Consider the following 22,112-nt stretch of genomic DNA (forward strand, 5'->3'; position numbering starts at 1 on the left):
TCTGACGTCATCAGTCCCCTAGAACTTAGAACTACTTAAACCTAACTAACCTAAGGACATCACACACATCCATGCCCGAGACAGCATTCGAACCTGCGACCGCAGCAGTCGCGCGGTTCCAGACTGAAGTGCCTAGAACCGCTGGGTCACCGCGGCCGACCCTTTCTTTCAGGAGTGCTAGTTCTGCAAGGTTCGCAGAAGAGCTTCTGTTAAGTTTGGAAGGTAGGAGACGGATACTGGCAGAAGTAAAGCTGTGAGTACCGGGCGTGAGTCGTGCTTCGGTAGCTCAGTTGGTAGAGCACTTGCCCGCGAAAGGCAAAGGTTCCGAGTTCGAGTCTCGGTCGGGCACACAGTTTTAGTCTGTCAGGAAGTTTCAACTTTTCAGAAGTCTGGGGCTTCCAGCTGACCAAGAATCGAAAAACACCACAGGAATTTCATCGAACACAGTTTCAAATTTTTTCCTATTCATTATTATTTTTAATTAATTAAGAAAAGCACTCCGTGTTGAGGCCGTAAGTGGCCTATCGGTACCATCCGACCGCCGTGTCATCCTCAGTAGAGGATGTGGATAGGAGGGGCGTGTGATCAGCACACCGCTCTCCCGGTCGTTATGATGGTTTTCTGTGACCGGAGCCGCTACTATACGGTCAAGTAGCTCCTCAATTAGCATCGCGAGGCTGAGTGCACCCCGGAAAATGCCAACAGCGCATGGCGGCCTGGATGGTCACCCATCAAAGCGCCGGCCACGCCCGACAGCGCTTAACTTCGGTGACCTCACGGGAACCCTTGTATCCAATGCGGCAAGGCCGTTGCAAATACATTAACCATACATAGAATTAGTAAACGAATAAGGCCGACGTTATTTCAGTATATACTGGAAAGCATTCGTGTAGTAATCTGCTAAGGGCATGGGAAGATAAATGAAAAACAGAAAAATCGGGTTTCGAACACAGGACGCAGAAGTTTGAAGCCGCCTAGCTAGCCACTGTGTCACCATTTAGGATGAGCTGTTTACGCAGTTAAAACCACATAAAGTACCTTGAGAATTCTCATTGTCGAGTTATCAGTAGCAGTGGGGTATCTAAGGCTAAGCCGAGACATGTTCGCGATTTTTGACCCTTAGTCCCTTGAATAAAGTTTCTGGGAAATCGGGTTATGACACTTGTCGTGTGCTCCTCGTGAATGGTACACGTACGATGCCTGCACGGAGTCTGGACATACGTCACTGGGCCCGATCCTCGGACAAACACTGTGAGTGTGAATCCTATACTGCGCGATTGAGTGGACAAGTGTTTTGAGTTTTCTGGTATATACGAAGGATCAACGAGAGTTCCTAGTGTTGACCTAAGCAAAAACAGAATCGTATGTGAAATGCCAGCATGAATTCAAACGAAAATTTCTTGGTGTCTGCGTTCCCAGTTATTGGACGATACGTAGATTAGTGAAGGAATTTTTACGACTATGACGGGTGGTGCCTGAAGATGGCATCAATGTAATGCCGAAACTGCTAGCACATCAGAAGTTCATAAAATAAATTTCTACAATACATACGGCTGTTGGTAAATTACTGCCTCGAGAAATTTTTAAGGATAGTTTAGACTGTTGGTGTAGAATCCCTTCTGAGTGTTAACAGTCGTGACAAAAATGCTGACGCTTATGCGAGTCGTATCATAATGTACGAATCAGATTTTTTCTTATGGTGCTCATCATTATAAAAGGTAACTTTGACAGTTGGTGTAGAGCCCTGATGGGGCGTAAATGATCGTGGCGGAATATGAAGTGCATTGCTGTACCAGATGGTATCGTTGAAACATTCCTATGGAGCAGTCACTCATCATCATAATCATAATCATCATCATCAATGATTGTTTTGGTTGTTGATGTAGGACCCCGGTAGAGCATTAATGGCCATTGTAAAATACACAGTTTATTGCTGGAGTATATGCTGATTGCATCAGATGGAAATGCTGAAACGTTTCTACAGAGCAGTTGATCATCATCATCATTATGATCATCATCATCATCATCATCATCACAATCATGAAGGATGGTTTTCACTGTTGGATTAGGATCCCCATAGGCAACGGCATAACACAGAGCACGACCCTGAAGTCTAGGCACGTGGACGAGATGGTACCAGCAAAACGTAGCTGTGGAGCACTTGTTTATCGTCATCGTCAGGAATAGTTTTGGCTGCTGGTGTAGGATCCCTGTAAGATGTTAATGGTGAAATACAACGTAGCACTGACAGTATACATCATTACCTAAAGATGACGATGCTGTGACATTTATTAGAACAGATGTACCAAAATAGCTAATTATAGTAACTAAATTTTATTCGTGACTTTTGTCACCATTGTCAAGTAGGTCTAGACTGAAGTGACGTCCATATTACGTAGTTGTATTGTATGTTTACTGGGACCTAGAAACGACGGAGAGGCTCCATCCCCACCGCAGCCGCAGTGGTCCACAACCCCACGACGACTACCGCAGTCCACTTCACCCCTCCGCCACCCCACACAGAACCCAGGGTTACTGTGTGGTTTGGCCCCCGGTGGTTGCCCCCCCCCCCCCCTGGACATTCCAGCTCCCCCCCTCCCCCCCCGCCCCCAGGGAACGTTTCACACCAGACAAGTGTAACTCCTATATTTGCGTGGTAATGGTGGGGTACATGTTTGTGCAGCAATCTCCGACATAGTCTAACTGAGGCAGAGTAAGGGGAACCAGACCGCATTCCCCGAGGCAGATGGAAAACCGCCTAAAAACCATCCACAGACTGGCCGGCTCAGCGGACCTCGACACAAATCTGCCGGGCGGATTAGTGCCGGGGACCAGGCACTCCTTCCCACTCCGGATAGCTGTGCGTTAGACCGCTCGGCTATCCGGGTGGGCATATTATGTAGTTAGTGGACTGTCTTATAACTAGCCCACTAAGGACGCAATATGGACGCCACATCAAAGTAGATTGTATTTGACAATGGTGATAAATGCTGATAAAGTCTGCAGTGAATAAAGATTAGTTATTATAAGCAGCTATTTTGTGCATCTATTGTAATGATTATTTGGTTATCGGGTATATATAGGGTGATAAAAAGTCAGCATAGATTTGAAAACTGAATAAATCACGGAATAATGTAGATAGAGAGGTACAAATTGACACACATGCTTGGAATGACATGGGGTTTTATTAGAACCAAAACAATACAAAAGTTCAAACAATGTCTGACAGTTGGCGCTTCATGTGATCAGAGTAGCAATAATTAGCGTAACAAAGTAAGATAAAGCGAAGATGATGTTCTTTACAGGAAATGCTCTATAACTCCACCATCATACCTCAACAATAGCTGTAGTCGAGGAAAAATGTTGTGAACAGCACTGTAAAGCATGTCCGGAGTTATGGTGAGGCATTGGCGTCGGATGTCGGTCGATCACGATACACTTGCGACTTCAGGTAACCCCAAAGCCAATAATCGCACGGACTGAGGTCTGGGGATCCGGGAGGCCCAAGCATGACGAAAGTGGCGGCTGAGCACTCGATCATCACCACACGACGCGCGCAAGAGATCTTTCACGCGTGTAGCAATATGGGGTGGAGCGCCATCCTGCATAAACATCGTACGTTCCAGCACGTGTTTATCAGCCAGGCTGGGGACGATGCGATTCTGTAAAATATCGGCGTACCTCTCACCCGTCACCGTAGCAACACTGACGTTTTGCTGTCCAGCGCCATCTGTGTGACATTTTGTGAATTTTGTTTTTTTGGGGGGGGCCCGGGGGGGGGGTTAATAAATCCCCACGTCATTCCTAACATGTGTGTCAATTTTTACTTCTCTATCTACATTATTCCGTGGTTTATTAAGTTTTGAAATTTATACTGAATTTTTGATCACCCGGTATTATGCTGCTGGACCTAAAGGAGAGCATTTTCTGTGACGGCGTTAGATTTTGCCAACGATATTCAGAACCTCAGGAACATGGTTTAGTATACCTGGGAAAGCTTTAGATGCAGATGCATTTCGACCATAATTCTCATTTGAACACGGGTTCTTTCGAGAAGTAATGAGAGTGGGGGTGAGCCTACCTCTGTTGAAGAAAAGTACGGCTGCTGGAGAGCGGAAGTGTTGCGAGTGGTGTAGCGAGAGGTGTAGGTGTCAGTGTGAATGTGTGTGTGTGTGTGTGTGTGTGTGTGTGTGTGTGTGTGTGTGTGTGTGTGTGTGTGTGTGTGGCGAGCAGCAGGCGGTGAGGAAGAGGCGTCACCTTGAAACCGTCATAGGTCCAACTGCCTAGCTTCAAGACACACGTCTGCACGTCGTAGGGAAAGAACTCAACATCGATAGAGCAGGAGGACTTGTAGACCGCCGGCGGCTGCCACATGACCAGTCCCGTGTAGTAGACGGTCGCCTTGGTCTTGATGGTCACCTCGTAGCTCCCGTCGGCGCTGCAACCGACAAAGCGGTCCCGTACCGCAGGGTCAGTCTCCGAGCGTTCCCCCGGGCTCCAGGAGGCGGCGGGGGTGGCGACTGCACGGGACAGCTGGAGGCTCCGGTCTGGCGGCCTGGACTCCTGCGGGCAGCGCAGCAGCGGCCGCACGCACACCCACACCCACATCCACATCCACACCCACACACCCACACCCACACACGCTCACCCACCCACCCATACATACACACACACACACACACACACACACACACACACACACACACACACACACCCATACACACACACACACACACACACACACACACACACACACACACACACACACACATACACACGTCGCAGCAACGCCAGCGCTATAAAGTCCACATACATGTCTACGCGATGCCTCGGACGAGTTGTCATCCGAGGCTCGTGCCGTACAGCACTGACACTGGTCACATCTGCCGTGCATTGACCAGATCAATGAGCACCACCACTTACCACACTCACGATGGACATGTAAAATTTTTACGCAGGAAGAATATAATAAATCCCGAACCAACGTGCCTCTCCCTCCTGCCATACACCACATTTTAAAACTGTCCCAGTGAAGCCAAAATAAGCACACTGCTCAACCAGCACCAAACATATGAATTGGTGAAGTCAACACCACAATATACAACACTGAATGATAACACTACATTACTTACTCCAATAAGCTTGCACAAAAATACAATTGTTTTTTCGCTACTTAAAATAAAAAGAGAGAATGAGAGGTAGACAGAATGAGAGAGACAGAGAGATATAATAGAAATTAAATTTTATTTTTAAGTTACTGCTCAGCTGTGTTTAACGTGTTAACTGGCAGCAGAGCCAACTTTTAATGCTGCCTGAAGCATGCAGATGGTTACAAGACAATACCAGGTAATGGTTGGGATGACATATTGGTAGGATAGGAATGGGGTTCAGAATGCACCAGCCCACAGCATCCGTTGCGACAGGGTTGCCAACAAGACATGCACTTGCTCTCATTGGACTTCACAACTACATATTGCTACTTTTCACAAGTCACTACATTGTGGAACGGTACTAATTCTGCTGAACACTGATTTTGACCTGTCGAAACTCTAACGCTAATGCTGAGTAAGTGATAAAGACGACAAAACAGCGAAGGTCATTAGTCTGCTCTCCATCCCTCAGGACAGAAACAGAGTGCCTAGTCTAGCCCCATGTATTGTAACTTGTGTGTGCTAGTGCGAGGAAGTGTTCAAAGTGTTAGCGTAGCGAGTATCCGAGGCGAAACGTGCGAACAAACTCAGTATTCACCAAGTGAGATGTGTGAACCGCCTAAAAACAACATCCAGGCACACCGATCCCTCGTTTTTAATCCACAGGGTGGATTCTATCCTGCGCCAATGTGCCTTCCCGTCCCAGAAACGGTCATATAACACACGCGCCTCTCCAGTTGGGTATAGCATCCCTACCATCACACACAGAGAGGCTCTGCTATAAAGGCGAAGCAGACTACTGCCTAAGTCGCAGAAGATTTGCAGGTGCCACATTTTCGGACAAAAGCTGTGAAAGCGTGCAGCCCAGTGAGAGATTTTTCATAAATTTTGTTTCAAAAAAATGTTCAAATGTCTGAAATCTTATTGGGCTTAACTGCTGAAGTCATCAGCCCCTAAGCTTACACACTAGTTAACCTAAATTATCCTAAGGACAAACAAACACACCCATGACCGAGGGAGGACTCGAACCTCCGCCGGGACCAGCCGCACAGTCCATGACTGCAGCGCCACAGACCGCTCGGCTAATCCCGCGCGGCAAATTTTGTTGACACATGGCAGTATGAGATTGCGTGGTTAGTAGTTCGGAGGTGGCAGGAGTGAATATTTTGAGTTAAAGCCACATAATTGTTTTACCACATTTATTCAATTAAATATCTCTTATCTCAAACCGAGCGAGGTGGTGCAGTGGCTAGCACACTGGACTCGCATTCGGGAAGACGACGGTTCAACCCCGCGTCCGGCCATCCTGATTTAGATTTTCCGCGATTTCCCTAAATCGCTCCAGGCAAATTCTGGGATGGTTCCTTTCAAACGGCACGCTGACTTCCTTCCCCGTAACAACCAACCAATCAAACTCAATGCTGATTCTTGTACTCCAGTCAGATGCAACTGCACAGTAATACAATACTCATAGATAAGGAAACAGCCAATACTAGTGTAAAATCCATATTTTTAGGTATCGCTATGCTGATGACTTTTAACGCCTGCATTACTCGACAAAGTGGATCGTAGGCCGGATTTGGGGAGAAGTAACTTGCTGACATGACTAGGTACAGCAAAACTGCAGCTAGAAGTTCTACGTGTTGCTGCCCAGCAGGCGAAGCACTGAAAGTGATTTCGGAAATGGCTCTCGACGATGACAAAGAAAAGGGAGTGAATGTACCGTCGAAAAGACGACAGAGCATATAAGCAATATACACTGCCTTGAGAAGTACTCAAAAGAGGATATGGGAACGAAATGAAACTTCACTGGTTGACAGAGTAAGTGGGTGTTATTTCAGATGTTACATATGAGGTCATCAGTCGCCTAGAACTTGGAACTACTTAAACGTTACTAACCTAAGGACATCACACACATCCATGCCCGTGGCAAGATTCGAATCTGGGACGATAGCGGTCATGCGGTTCCAGACTGAAGCACCTAGAACCGCTCGGCCACAGCGGCCGGCACTTAACCGTATAAACCCACTTATGAGTGCGATGTTGCACCCTGTCTGGTATGAGTACATGCACTTATTGGAAAGTGTTCCACAAAACCGCTTATCTTCTCCTGAGACAAGATTGCGCAGAACTGTTTCAAACATTCCTTCAAAAACTGGCACTTGAACGGAGTTGGCGCCTGAGATAGTCCACACGAGTTCCGTCGGGGACAGGTCTGCGTATTTTCCTGCCCATGGGAGTATCTTAACATCACACACACGGAGATAAACGTGCAATGTTTGGACGAGTGTGGTCCTGCTAAAAAATGCACATGAGAGGTAATGAAAGAGTACGCAGGACGCCCGTGAGGTGTTGTTGTGCCTGCTGTAACTCTCGTAACTGGGAACTGCAACTGTGATCATTTAGACCAAGTCTTGTCATTGCCTCACTTTTTTTTCAAAAGCAGTATAAGTCTGTCATGTGCAAAATTACAGAAGGAAGGTCTCAATGCTGAGATGCGTGAGCCTCAAGTGTGTAGAAGCAAAACACAGGCAATAAATATCCCATTGAAGTTAAGGATAAATGCGTCGTTAGGTATCAATTTTTGCGATTTTTGAGTAGTGCGATGGAATACCAGCTCTGAAAAAACTTTTGTTACACAGAAGTGCACTTCAAGTGGAGTAACGTACGAGGCGTGTTTTTTAAGTAAGTACCGCTTTGAAATTTAAAAAAGACGTGCTAAGATATCTCAATAATTTTATTTTCACATGAAAGCCTGTACCTTATTCTATGCCCTGACGCCATTACAGTCTGATTATTCCTTGTTTAGTTGTGTACTGAATGTTTACGATGCCTCCGATAATCGTTGAGTCCCGCCGACTGTGAAGTACGGGCTGTTATAAGATTTCTTAGTGCTAAAGGCCTAAAAGCGATTGATATTCGTCGTGAGATCTGTGCAGTTTACGGAGAAAACATTATGAGTGAGGGAATGGTAAGAAAGTGGGTGAGAGCATTTAAAGATGGCCGCACAAACGTGCGTGATGAACAACGGGGTGGACTTCCTTCAGTGGTTAATGCAAGTTCGGTGCAGGAAGGGGACAATAAGGTGAGAGAAAACAGACGCTTTAAGATATCCTCCTTGCGGGATGACTTTCCTAACGTTTCTCGTAGTGGTTTGTATGGCACTGTGACCGAGCACTTGAATTACCGAAAATTGTGCGCACGCGTGGTACGAAAAATGTTGACGGATGTGCACAAAACCAAACTTGTAGACAGTGCAGTTACTTTCATTGAGCTGTACCACAACGACGGTGATGATTTCTTAAGCCAAATTGTTGCGGGCGATGAAACATGGGTGGCCTACGTCACACTAGAATCAAAGCAACAGTCCACAGAAGTTGAGCAAGGGCTTCGTTTTGCTGCAAGACAATGCTCGTTCGCATGTGGCGAATCAGACCAAAGATCTCATCACATCTTTCCGATGGGAAACTCAAGATCATCCTCCGTACAGCCCCGATCTTTCGCCCAGTGACTACCGTCTGTTCCTGCACTTGGAGAAACACCTGGGTGGTCAGCGTCTTCAAGACGATGACGAAGTCAAAACAGTGGCGATGCAGTGGTTAACAAGTCAGGCGGCAGACTTCTATGAGGAGGGTATTCAAAAACTGGTTCAACGTTATGACAAGTGCCTCAATAGTGACGGAAATTATGTACAAAAATAGATTAAGGTACAGGATTTCATGTAAAAATAAAATTATTGAGAAATCTTAACAGGTCTTTTTTAAATTTCAAAACGGTACTTACTTAAAAAACACGCCTCGTATAACTGAGAACGTTTACTTTGTCTAGTTTCAAAAGGTACTAAAATAAACGAGTTGTAATATACACTGACGAGACAGCATAAGTTAAGAAATCATGTTGAAATGATTCATTAGAGTTTAGTTGTTCAGTGGTTCATTTATTCGAAAAGTGGATTCAGACACATTACTTAGTAAATGAACGTTGTCAAAGTATGCGGACAGTACTGTTAAACAAAGTCGTACACAGGTCGTACACATTTAGCGTTTAACGAGATTCCAACTCCCTTCCGTATCCTTCGGGCATTAAAAATTATGGTGCTGTCTCTATGGACAGGTTTTCTGTTCGCTTTGTGAGGCCGTAAATTTAGATCCGTATAAATAATATAAATTAACCCTACAGGCCAAAATCATTTCTTTTACAGTCACATTCCATGTTCTTCTACAGTGACTGTTAAAATTTATAAACAGGTTTCTGAGAGACAGCTAACAGTTACATATTATTATTATTATTATTATTATTTTATTATTATTAAACTGCAACAAATGTTTTTAAAATACATCATTTCAGAATCATAACTGGTTTCGTGCTGGCAGGACCAATTTCAGACAGCTAACTTGCCCTTGTAGATCCTGCAATTCTCTGTGTTAAAGTGTCCTTCGTCCATGAAACTTGTCTCTTGCAGTGCATTGATTTTCAGGTTAAATTTTCCCATTGTGTTGGTGAGTTGTTTTAATTTGCCTGTTTTAGTGAGGGTGTTTCCATTAATGGTGTCAATAAAATTTTGACGTTTTGAGTGTGTGAGACGTCTATAAGAAGCTAGGGTGTTACAAAAAGGTACGGCCAAAGTTCCAGGAAACATTCCTCACACACAAAGAAAGAAAATATGTTATGTGAACATGTGTCCGGAAACGCTTACTCTCCATGTTACAGCTCATTTTATTACTTCTCTTCAAATCACATTAATCATGGAATGGAAACACACAGCAACAGAACGTACCAGCGTGGCTTCAAACACTTTGTTACAGGAAATGTTCAAAATGTGCTCCGTTAGCGAGGATACATGCATCCACCCTCCGTCACATGGAATCCCTGATGCGCTGATGCAGCCCTGGAGAATGGCGTATTGTATCACAGCCGTCCACATTACGAGCACGAAGAGTCTCTAAATTTGATACCGGGGTTGCGTAGACAAGAGCTTTCAAATGCCCCCATAAATGGAAGTCAAGAGGGTTGAGGTCAGGAGAGCGTGGAGGCCATGGAATTGGTCCCCCTCTACCAATCCATCGGTCACCAAATTTGTTGTTGAGAATCGTACGAACACTTCGACTGAAATGTGCAGGAGTTCCATCGTGCATGAACCACATGTTGTGTCGTACTTGTACAGGCATATGTTGTAGCAGCACAGGTTGAGTATCCCGTATGAAATCATGATAACGTGCTCCATTGAGCGTAGGTGGAAGAACATGGGGCCCAATCAAGACATCACCAACAATGCTTGCCCAAACGTTCACATAAAAGCTGTGTTGATGACGTGATTGCACAATTGCGTACAGATTCGCGTCAGCACACACATGTTGATTGTGAATATTTACAATTTCATCACGTTGGAATGAAGTCTCATCCGTAAAGAGAACGTTTGCACTGAAATGAGGATTGACACATTGTTGGATGAACCATTCGCAGAAGTGTACCCGTGGAGGCCAATCAGCTGCTGATAGTGCCTGCACACGCTGTACATGGTACGGAAACAACTGGTTCTCCCGTAGCACTCTCCATACAGTGACGTGGTCAACGTTACCTTGTACAGCAGCAACTTCTCTGACGCTGACATTAGGGTTATCGTCAACTGCACGAAGAATCGCCTCGTCCATTGCAGGTGTCCTCGTCGTTCTAGGTCTTCCCCAGTCGCGAGTCATAGGCTGGAATATTCCGTGCTCTCTCAGACGCAGATGAATTGCTTCGAACGTCTTCCTGTCGGGACACCTTCGTTCTGGAAATCTGTCTCGATACAAACATACAGCGCCACGGCTATTGCCCCTTGCTAATCCATACATCAAATGGGCATCTGCCAACTCCGCATTTGTAAACATTGCACTGACTGTAAAACCACGTTCGTGATGAACACTAACCTGTTGATGCTACGTACTGATGTGCTTGATGCTGGTACTGTAGAGCAATGAGTCGCATGTCAACATAAGCACCGAAGTCAACATTACATTCCTTCAATCGGTGGTGAATCGAAGAAGTACAGCACATACTTGCGATACTAAAATGAGCTCTATTATGGAAATTAAGCGTTTCCGGACACATGTCAACATAACATCTTTTCTTTATTTGTGTGTGAGGAATGTTTCCTTAAAGTTTAGCCGTACCTTTTTGTAACACCCTGTATATAAAGTTATGAAAATTAGTTATTCCCGCATACGTGCTACTTTAACAGATGAAACGCGCCTATGGTTCCATCAAGCTTTGTGTGTGTCTTTTCGTTTGCCGAGAAGCTATATGATAGGAAACGGGTCTGCCTTCTCCACGTCTTGTGCCAACAGGAGAAGGAAAACATGCCCCGGATAGCTGGCAGGAGGTAGAGGGGGGGGAGGGGGGGGAGTGTTATTGGATGTGGAATGCGCTGACTGTCGCGGGGGGGGGGGGGGGGGGGGGTGGATGGCAATGGGTAGAGATCGGGTGTGGACAGCGAGCGCAGATTCCGCTGTGAACTAAACTGCCCGATAGGCGGCGGGATTACGTCTCTGTGTGTGTGTGTGTGTGTGTGTGTGTGTGTGTGTGTGTGTGTGTCAGCGCGGGGGAACGTGGGGGAGGAGGGGGCAGAAATCCCCGCTTACTGGCAAGCGGCCGGATTTGACGGAGCAGGAATTCGGGACCCTGTGTTGAGGGCTGTGATTGCCGATGCGGCGATAACACGGACGTTGTCAGCTGTGAACCACAACGAGGCAGGCACGTTGGCAGCACTGGCGACGAGGCGAGTTAAACCTCTGTACATGCTTGTTGTTGTTCTTTTCGTTACAAAGAGAGTTCTCTATGACTGGGGCTGACTTTTTGAAACCATCTATGCGGTTGTGTAGATTAGGGTGCAAGGTATCACACCCTGTAGCCATTCCGACTCATGCACCCACATTTGCAAGTAATTGATAAAAAGAATAGTTAACTTCGCATGATGCTCTAAAGCAGTGACAGTGAACCTGGTTTCTATCGCCCATTTCTAGGCATTCATGCTTTAGTGCTGCGTGGCAGGTGGTATGGATTTCAAAATCATTTTCATTAGTTTTCATAAAATTTTGTCATGAAACTTTTCGTAAGTACTTATTATTACACCGGCTAATCAAAAAGTCAGTATAAATTTGAAAACTGAGTAAATCACGGAATAGTGGAGACAGAGAGGTACCAATTGACACACATGCTTGGAATGACATGGGGCTTTATTAGAACAAAAAAAAAAAAAAAAAAATACAAAAGTTCAAGAAATGTCCGACAGGTGACGCTTCATCTGATTAGAATAGCAATAATTAGCATAACAAAGTAAGACAAAGCAAAGATAATGTTCTTTACAGGAAATGCTCAATATGTCCACCATCATTCCTCAACAGTAGTTGTAGTCGAGGACTAATGTTATGAACAGCACTGTAAACCATGTCCGGAGTTATGGTGAGGCATTGGTGTCGGATGTTGGCTTTCATTGGCTTTCAGCATCCCTAGAGATGCCGGTCGATCACGATACACTTGCGACTTCAGGTAACCCAAAAGCCAATAATATGGGGGACCTGGGAGGCCAAGCATGATGAAAGTGGCGGCTGAGCACACGATCATCACAAACGACGCGCGCAAGAGATCTTTCATGCGTCTAGCAATATATATATATATATATATATATATATATATATATATATATATATATGTGTGTGTGTGTGTGTGTGTGTGTGTGTGTGTGTGTTCTAACAAAACCCCATGTCATTCCGAGCATGTGTGTCAATTTTACCTCTCTACTTACATTATTCCGTGGTTTCTTAAGTTTTCAAATTTATACATACTTTTTGATCACCCAGTATGTTTGCGATTCTGCGTTAAAATTTTGTGAAGTTGCTTCCTTACTTCATAAATCGTCATTATAGTGGGACCGGCAGGAGTTTAGAAAATTTTACTACTGACACAGATACAAAAGTGGACGGTAGCTAAAATAGAATGATTACTCCTGCTCTACAGCTCTGAAAATGGTGGGTCTACACAGAATGTAATGGTTAATGTGAATTCTCCATATACAGATGGTTGTGTGCTGGAATTTCTGGAAGTGTTTTGAAGTTTGTATTCCTTACCCGAATGATTTTGAAAATTATTTTTCAAATTTGTTCAAATGGCTCTGAGCAGTATGGGACTTAACATCTGAGGTCATGAGTCCCTTAGAATTCAGAACTATTTAAACCTAGCTAACCTAAGGACGTCACACACATTCATGTCCTAGGTCGGATTCGAACCTGTGCCGGCCGGGGTGGCCGAGCGGTTCTAGGCGCTACAGTCTGGAATCGCGCGACCGCCACGGTCGCAGGTTCGAATCCTGCCTCGGGTATGGATGTGAGTGGTGTCCTTAGGTTAGTTAGGTTTAATTAGTTCTAAGTTATAGGGGATTGATGAACACAGAAGTTAAGTCCCATAGTGCTCAGAGCCATTGCACCATTTTTTTTTTTTTCGAATGGAAGTGAAACATGAACGATAAATAGTTGGGACACGAAGAGGATAGAAGATTTCGAAATGTGGTGCTACAGAAGAATGATGAAGGTTAGATGGATAGATCACATAACTAATTAGGGGGTACAGACCAGAATGAGGGAGAAGAGGAGTTTGTGGCACAACTTGACTAGAAGAAGGCATCGGTTGGTAGGACATGTTCTGAGGCATCAAGGCATCACCAATTTAGTATTGGAGGGCAGCGTGGTGGGTAAAAATCGTAGAGGGAGACCATGAGATGAATACACTAAACAGATTCAGAAGGATGTAGGTTGCAGTAGGTACTGGGAGTTGAAGCAGCTTGCACAGGATAGAGTAGCATGGAGAGCTGCATCAAACCAGCCTCTGGACTGAAGACCACAACAGCAACAGCATTACCAAATGTGTCGAAACAGGACCAACGTGCTGTTATTCCTTTCTTGGCTACCGAAGAAGAAAGACAGGTAGGCACCCATCGGCGAATGGAGAATGTGTATGGGATAGCACTGTTGTGGAATGGTGCGCAAAGTTCCGTGCGAGAGGGGGTGCTGCCATTTTATGGTAACACTGGTTCCCATATTGCAGATGTCGTGAAGGAAAAGTTGCGCTAAACGCACGTAGGAGACACTTGAACACCAGCCCTGTAGTCCTTATCGCTCCCCATACGGTTAACATACCTTTAGTCACGCATAAAAGGTCTCGAAGGGTTGACGACTCCTGTCGGACAAGTAGCAGGCAGCTAAGGACGTGGGGTTTTACGAAACTAGTATCGTCAACCTGGACTATCGATGGGATGGCTCATTCAGTGCTCCGGGTTATTCTGACTGATCAGCATACCGATTCTGGACTGTACGATCTTTGAAGGGAAACTTTTTGATCACTTCGACGACGTCAACTAATAACCTAATAGGCTGGAAGCAAAATTACAAGATTTTTCAGTTGAGAAATACACCACTGGCCATTAAAATTGTTACACCAAGAAGAAATGCAGATGATAACATGGTTTTCATTGGAAAAGTGTATTACATTCGAACTGACATGTAATTACATTTTCACGCAATTTGGGCGCATAGATCCTGAGAAATCGGTACCCAGAACGACAACCTCTGGCCGTAATAACGGCCTTGATACGCCTGTGCATTGAGTCAAACAGAGCTTGGATGACGTGTACAGGTACACCTGCCCATGCAGCTTCAACACGATACCACAGTTCATCAAGAGTAGTGACTGGCGTATTGTGATGAGCCAGTTGCTCGGCCACCGTTGACCAGACGTTTGCAATTGGTGAGAGATCTGGAGAATGTGGTGCCCAGGGCAGCAGTGGAACATTTTCTGTATCCAGAAAGGCCCGTGCAGGACCCGCAACATACGGTCGAGCATTATACTGCTGATATGTAGGAATTCGCAGGGATGGAATGAAGGGTAGAGCCACTGGTCGTAACACATCTGAAATGTAACGTCAATGCGAACAAGAGGTGACCGAGACGTGTGACCAATGGCTCCCCATACCATCACGCCGGATGATATTCCAGTATGGCGATGACGATTACACGCTTCCAATGTACGTTCACCGCGACGTCGCCAAACACGGATGCGACTATCATTGTGCTGTAAACAGATCCTGGAATCATCGGAAGAAATGACGTTTTGCCATTCGTGCACCAAGGTTTGTCGTTGAGTACACTAACGCAGGCGCTCTTGTTTGTGATGCAGCGTCAAGGGTAACCGCAGCCACGGTCTCCGAGCTGATAGTCCATGCTGCCGCAAACGTCGTCGAACTCTTCGTACAGTGGTTGTTGTTTTGTCTGTTTACTCAGGGATCCAGGCGTGGCTGCACGATCCGTTACAGCCATGCGGATAAGGTGCCTGTCATCTGGACTGCTAGTGATACGAGGCCGTTGGGATCCAACATGGCGTTCCGTATTACCCTCCTGAACCCACCGATTCCATATTCTGCTAACAGTAATTGGATCTCGACCAACGCGAGCAGCAATGTCGCGATACGATAAACCGCTTTCGCGATAGGCTACAGTCCGACGGAAACCTGATGGTACGCATTTTTCCTCCTTACACGAGGCATCACAACAACGTTTCACCAGGCAACGCCGGTCAACTGCTGTTTGTTTATGAGAGATCGGTTGGAAACTTTCCTCATGTCAGCACGTTGTAGGTGTCGCCACCGGCGCCACCCTTCTGTGAATGCTCTGAAAAGCTAATCATTTGCATATCACAGCATCTTCTTCCTGTCGGTGATATTTCGCGTCTGTAGCACGTCGTTTCGGGGGGTAGCAATTTTAATAGCCAGTAGTGAATGATTTGATAGAAAAAGAGAGTGTTTAAAATTTGATATCCGTTTACTGTCTTGGTAAATGCTTTCTGACCTACTGTAAATATGGAATAACTTTTACATTAGCAAGAATTAAAACTTGTTTCCTTTACATTTCGTCATTAGAAAAGGGTTATCGTGCAGTAAAGCATGTAGACAGTCACACTGCAATGTACTGTCTGCACTATAGCTTAACAAATTAATGTCGTTGTGGTACTTTTAGCGTAATTAATACTCAAGCTTTACCCAGTAAACATCGCGAAAAATTCGCGTCTAATATAACAGGCCATGGAAACGTGTTTAAAAGTTTGCAAAACGATATTCATCCCCCGATATAAAGTCGTCAATTCTTAAATCTTCTTTAGACCTAATAGCAAATAAGAACTATTATTGGTCAGTCATACTGATTAGTGCTGCTACCGTGACTCCACGAAATAAAACTAATTAAAAGAACGAAAATGCAGATATATTTTTCAAAAACGTGGCCTTACTCTGTTCCTCGTTTATTATCCGCTTATTTGTCTTCGTTGGATAAAAAATAAAGGACTGATTGAATCGATGTTAAGACCGCTTAAAAACATTGATAAGAGAACAAGTTCATACATAAATTTATATTTAATTACAACCAGAATTAACTAAATGGGTCGGAAGACCCTTAGACAATGTGTCTAATAGTGTATTTAAAATACGACAGTATGCCATCTTAGGCACTATATGACATTAGAACACTTTAAAGCCGAAATCTTGATCGTGTAAATGTAACACTGCAAATAAAAAACAGTATAATGAAGAGATATTTACTACTTGTTAATTCTTTCATTATATGTTCAAATTTTTTTAATGACACTTACATCGAAAAATTATGACAGTGAGAACCAAGTTATGTACTCCACGACATTTAATTACATTTCGTATTGTACAATAAAGGATGTAGTATTTCCTTCGTGAAACACCTGTAAAACTTGACTAGTAGTTGTTTTGGTAAAAGGCAATACTAGTAATACCAAGTGCAATATGTTGCTGTTTGGGCATTTAAAGAAAGTCGATTAAAAAGTGTACGATTTAGGCCTTATTTATACAAGCAGGGCATTAATCGGTATCCGCATTATAATCATGCAAACACGAAAATTCTTTTCAACATATTTTGTTTTGTACAAATATTAAATAGAGTAAATGAATGACGAGAGACTTAGATATCAAATATTTATAAACGTGAAATATAGTATAACTATACGGAATAAAAACTAAACATAAATATTAATTTCTGGATTCCCATACTGTCACAGTCACGGTGACAAAGACATATTATTGTGTTGCTGCAAAGTCGCCTTTCAAGTAAACTGTTAGCGAAAATGTCCTACACAGTAAAGAAATAGACAATGGAAATCAGTACAAGCATGTTTAGTAAGCTGAATGCCAAATTTTGGGTGATGGTATCAATGTTTCAATTTTGAAGTTGTTTGAAGAGGGGCAGAATTATGAAGTATCCATTCTTGTTATTGCGAAAATGGGAAGGAGCTCATCAGTTTCATCTCAAAATGAAACTGAAGTATGAACTGCGAGGTTATAATCCTCATTGTATTACAATTCACCTAAACCATCAGACACAGTTCAATCAGATGCTTCAGAGGCTGTAAAAGGCGTTCTATCCTTCAGTCTATTTAAAACAAAGCTTAAATTCAGCATTTTCAGCTAAATCTGACGAAAATGAAGATTACTCTTTATTTTTGATATTTGACTATCAAATGATCGGTAAAACATGTGACAAATTTCCTCATTTAAAGAATTTAGCTGCTATTATCCAAACTTTTACAGAGTTTATACAAAATTCATTATTAGTGTGAGGAAAAATCCCAAGATGTAATTTGCATAAAAATATTTATGTTTCTTACAGATTTTGTCTGCCACATTAGAACCATCAGTCTGATTTGGGTTCTTTATCAGTGCAATCAAAAATGCCATTATAATGGTTTCTGTCAACACTGACAGAGATCTTTAACTCTTGATATGGTTTAAAAATTGCAACGCCATGTAATCATGTGGATACTAAATAAAATAGAATTAATTTTGAAACTATTTCATTATCAAAACTCTCACTTGTCGAACAGAGCCTTTTATTCTGAAAGTTAAGTTGAGGAGTGTGAGCAGTGTCATTACGGAACTCTGGTTGCTCATATCATTGTCCATGATGTGAACCGTGTGGTCCGTAAAAGAAGGCACTTGTGGACTGAGGTAAACACGAAGCGAGTCTCGCAATAACGGCGATGGGATGTGGAAGCCAGTCCGCTCTCAGGACATTGTACATAAAACGTATGGACGCAGCGGGCTGAGCTTTAAAAATGGGAATAAAAGCCGTGAATAGAACCGCGGGAGATGGCGCCGTGGTTTTTGTTCCGGGGCTCGCCTTCATAAGAGGCGCCATATCGCGCGCCATTGTGCTTCCGGAGCAGCGACGCGCGCGCCCCTAGCGGCCGCCGCGGCAACTGGCGCTGCTGCAGTCGGCTGTGCAACAGTCCGCCATTAAGGGGGGATTTCACAGCCACTGCCGGCAATAACCGGTAAATGAAGGCTGGGCGTCATGGCTTTAATTCTGACTCCCTTTCAAAGCATCAGCGGTACGCGTTAACTGAGGATCGCTTCTCGACATCTTATTTTAAATATTGCGCTTCTACTGTAATGCGCATGGCTCACGTTCCCAGCATCCTTTGCGGCAAATGTAGAAGCCATTTGCAGTACTACCGATGGTTTTCTTGCTGTCTAGTGGACTAACAGAATATTTGGTAAACTGGAGCACTGTGCTTTTTTTTGAGACTGTTACAGCGTACATCTCTACTCAATTCTGCTTACCACTGTCTTCTTCTGCACAGTTTACTCCCCTGTACCTTCCTCTGTCCCAAAACTGACGATTCTTTGATGCTCTAGAACATGTCCTTTCAACCCATTACTTCTTTCAGCGACATTGTGTGAACAATTCATCTCCTTCCCTGCTCAATGTGCTACCTTTTCTTTAGTTATCCAATTTACCCACGCTGATTTCAACATTTTTCTGTAGCATCACATTTCGAAAGCTTCTGTTCTCTTTGACTGCACTGTTCCTCAGCCCCATTTTACTTCCATATAAGGCTACACTCGAAATACGCCCAGAAGACTTCCCAAAAGAAAAATAACATATTTGATTGCCAGTCTACATTTTTTATATCCACTCTGCTTTGCCAGTCATCAGTTACTCGTATTTATCTGCCCGTATGGTAAAATTCATCAACCACTTTAGTGAGTTTGTTTCTTACATAATTCTCTCAACATTAATCTGATTTGGCGAGACAATAATATTTATTGAAGTATTTTGTAGTTTAATTCCTAAACTACTTTGGTACCAGCATCAACTGTTTTTACCCTCGAAGCTGCTCTCCAATGCTAGATTTGTGATCCCTTGATCCCTCAGAACATCTCCTACCAACCGGTCCCTTCTTCTAGTCAAGTTGTGCCACAAATTCCTCTTCTCCCCAATTCTGTTCAATACCTCCTCATTAGTTATGTGATCTACCAATCTAATCTTCAGCATTCTTCTGTAGCACCACATTTCGAAAGCTTCTATTCTCTTCTTGCCCAAACTATTTATCGTCCATGTTTCATTTCCATCCATACAAATACTTTCAGAAACGACTTCATGACACTTAAATCTATACTCGATGTTTACAAATTTCTCTTCTTCAGAAACGCTTTCCTTGCCATTGCCAGTCTACATTTTATACCCCCTCTACTTCGATCATCATCAGTTATCTTGCTCTCCAAATAACACAACTCCTTTACTACTTTAAGTGTGTCATTTCCTAATGTAATTCCCTCAGCATCACCCGACTTAATTTGACTACATTCCATTATCCTCGTTTTGCTTTTGATGGTGTTCATCTTATATCCTCCTTTCAAGACACTATCCATTCTGTTCAACTGCCCTTCGAAGTCCTTTGCTGTCTCTGACAAAATTACAATGTCATCAGCGAACCTCAAAGTTTTTATTTCTTCTCCCTGGATTTTAATACCTACTCCAAATTTTTCTTTTGTTTCCTTTACTGCTTGCTCAATATACAGATTGAATAGCATTGGGGACAGGCTACAACCCTGTCTCACTCCCTTCCCAACCGCTGCTTCCGTTTCATGTCCCTCTACTCTTATAACTGCCATTTGGTTCCTGTACAAATTGTAGCCTTTCGCTCCCTGTATTTTACCCCTGCCACCTTTAGAATTTGAAAGAGAGTATTCCAGTCAACATTGTCAAAAGCTTCAAGTCTACAAATGCTAGAAACGTAGGTTTGCCTTTCCCTAATCTTTCTTCTAAGATAAGTTGTAAGGTCAGTATTGTGTTACGTGTTCCAATATTTCTACGGAATCCAAACTGATCTTCCATGAGTTCGGCTTCTACTGTAGAGAAGGTGTAATATCTCTTTACACCATTCTGGCACAGTTTTTCTGTTCATAAATCAGAAAGGTCAGTCACATTAATGTGTCCACATCCTGTGTTCGACCTCAACGTGCCATAATCACCCACAGATGGCAGGTGGCCGCACTAGTTCTGGAAATTATATTAATATGGAATACTTTTTTTTAACAGCTTGTACACTGCATGGCAGAGGGTAGTGTGTGCTGGTATTAGCGGCATTCTGTCCTGTTCCATTCGAGTATGTTCCAGTACCCTCCCTCATATCTCTCATCTTACTGGGGCAGCGCCAGTAGAAATGCCTCAGAGTCGTCATGGAACATAATTTCATTAAATTTTAATGAAATCGACATTGCGAAATTATACATTTTTTCAAACACTCATTTTTAAACTGACTAAATTTTTTGTTACTCTTTCACACGGGCTATACATTCCTGTAATTAAACTAGCAATACTTCCCCGAGTCTATTCGTCTTTGGAAAGTACGTGTTATGTCATGCTTACAGATGTACCACACTTTTCTAGATGTGATACCAAATAATGAAATCTTCAATAGCGATATATTATGAAGTGAACGATACCGGTGTGTGCCTGATTCAATCATTTATTAGCTTGTTTTGAGATGAAAAGATGTAATTTATATTCCATAACATTAATTACGAATCAGGAGATCAGAAAATATATTTTTTGTAGCTAGTAATGTCTCGCTAACCGTCTATAGATCACTTCTTAAAAGCCAAAATCGATGAGCACAGACAATGGAAAGGTTGTATGGGTCACACAATTTAATTACCTGAAGTGATCAAGACTGGACTAGAACAGGAAATAATCAATGACTGGGCCTAAAAGTCACGCTGAGTCTACCTTCGCCGGCCGAAGTGACCGTGCGGTTCTAGGCGCTGCAGTCTGGAACCGCGAGACCGCTACGGTCGTGTGTTTGAATCCTGCCTCGGGCATGGATGTGTGTGATGTCTTTAGGTTAGTTAGGTTTAACTAGTTCTAAGTTCTAGGTGACTAATGACCTCAGAAGTTGAGTCCAATAGTACTCAGAGCTATTTGAATTCTACCTTCTGACAAATAAAATTTTTACTTTAATAAGGGACTTAGCTCTTCGGCAAGTTTACACATTCTTTCTTGATAATGAAACCAGAAAAATTATGTGTATTGGAGACTTTAACTATGAGTAGTAATCGACCAGTCATCTAGTTAATAATTTTGGCAACAGATGACTCGATGGACAGACAGATTTACGACTTAACGAAGCACATGAGAACAAAGAAATCACCAGTAATAAAAACAAGACTCCTGTTCTGTGGCCATATGTAGATCTAAAGATTGGACCCTGATTGGTTAACCGAGAGATTCTGGAATTTATGGTTCAAAATAAGAGAAAACGATCTGCAACATGTTCGTATCCCAGAAACATGAGGAGGTCCGGAGATAGATGGTGACAGACTGCATGCAGCTAGCAGGAATACTCAGTACAGTTAGCACCCAGCGAAGCTGGATGGACGGTGCTGTAGAAAACTTACCAAGGGGCTCAGAATTGATTGTTAATGCAAATGCAAAAAAGGTAAAACACTAATTATCAGGTGCACGAGTATAAGGCACCAGAGCAGCGAGTTATATCATATTACAGGGTGTATCTTTCGAGCAAATGGGGCTTCCTGCAAGTAATCAAGCAGGTATAGGGTGAATCAGCTGTTCC

General features: G+C 43.5%; 1 protein-coding gene across 3 annotated transcripts in view; it reads right to left on the reverse strand.

The window, feature by feature from the left end:
* The window catches only part of LOC126293524 (acetylcholine receptor subunit alpha-like), a 597,900-nt gene that overhangs the window by 194,899 nt on the left and 380,889 nt on the right, over positions 1-22,112 (reverse strand). Inside the window, exon 4 of one of the 3 annotated variants that reach the window (XM_049986782.1) lies at positions 4,258-4,438. The exons of the other annotated variants lie outside the window; for them this stretch is intronic. Within the exon in view, the coding sequence (XP_049842739.1) occupies positions 4,258-4,438 (181 nt within the window). The remainder of the gene's footprint in view (positions 1-4,257; positions 4,439-22,112) is intronic. 3 annotated transcript variants of the gene reach the window in all.

This window comes from Schistocerca gregaria, chromosome 10 (genome assembly GCF_023897955.1).
Source record: "Schistocerca gregaria isolate iqSchGreg1 chromosome 10, iqSchGreg1.2, whole genome shotgun sequence".
Classification (NCBI taxonomy): domain Eukaryota; kingdom Metazoa; phylum Arthropoda; class Insecta; order Orthoptera; family Acrididae; genus Schistocerca; species Schistocerca gregaria.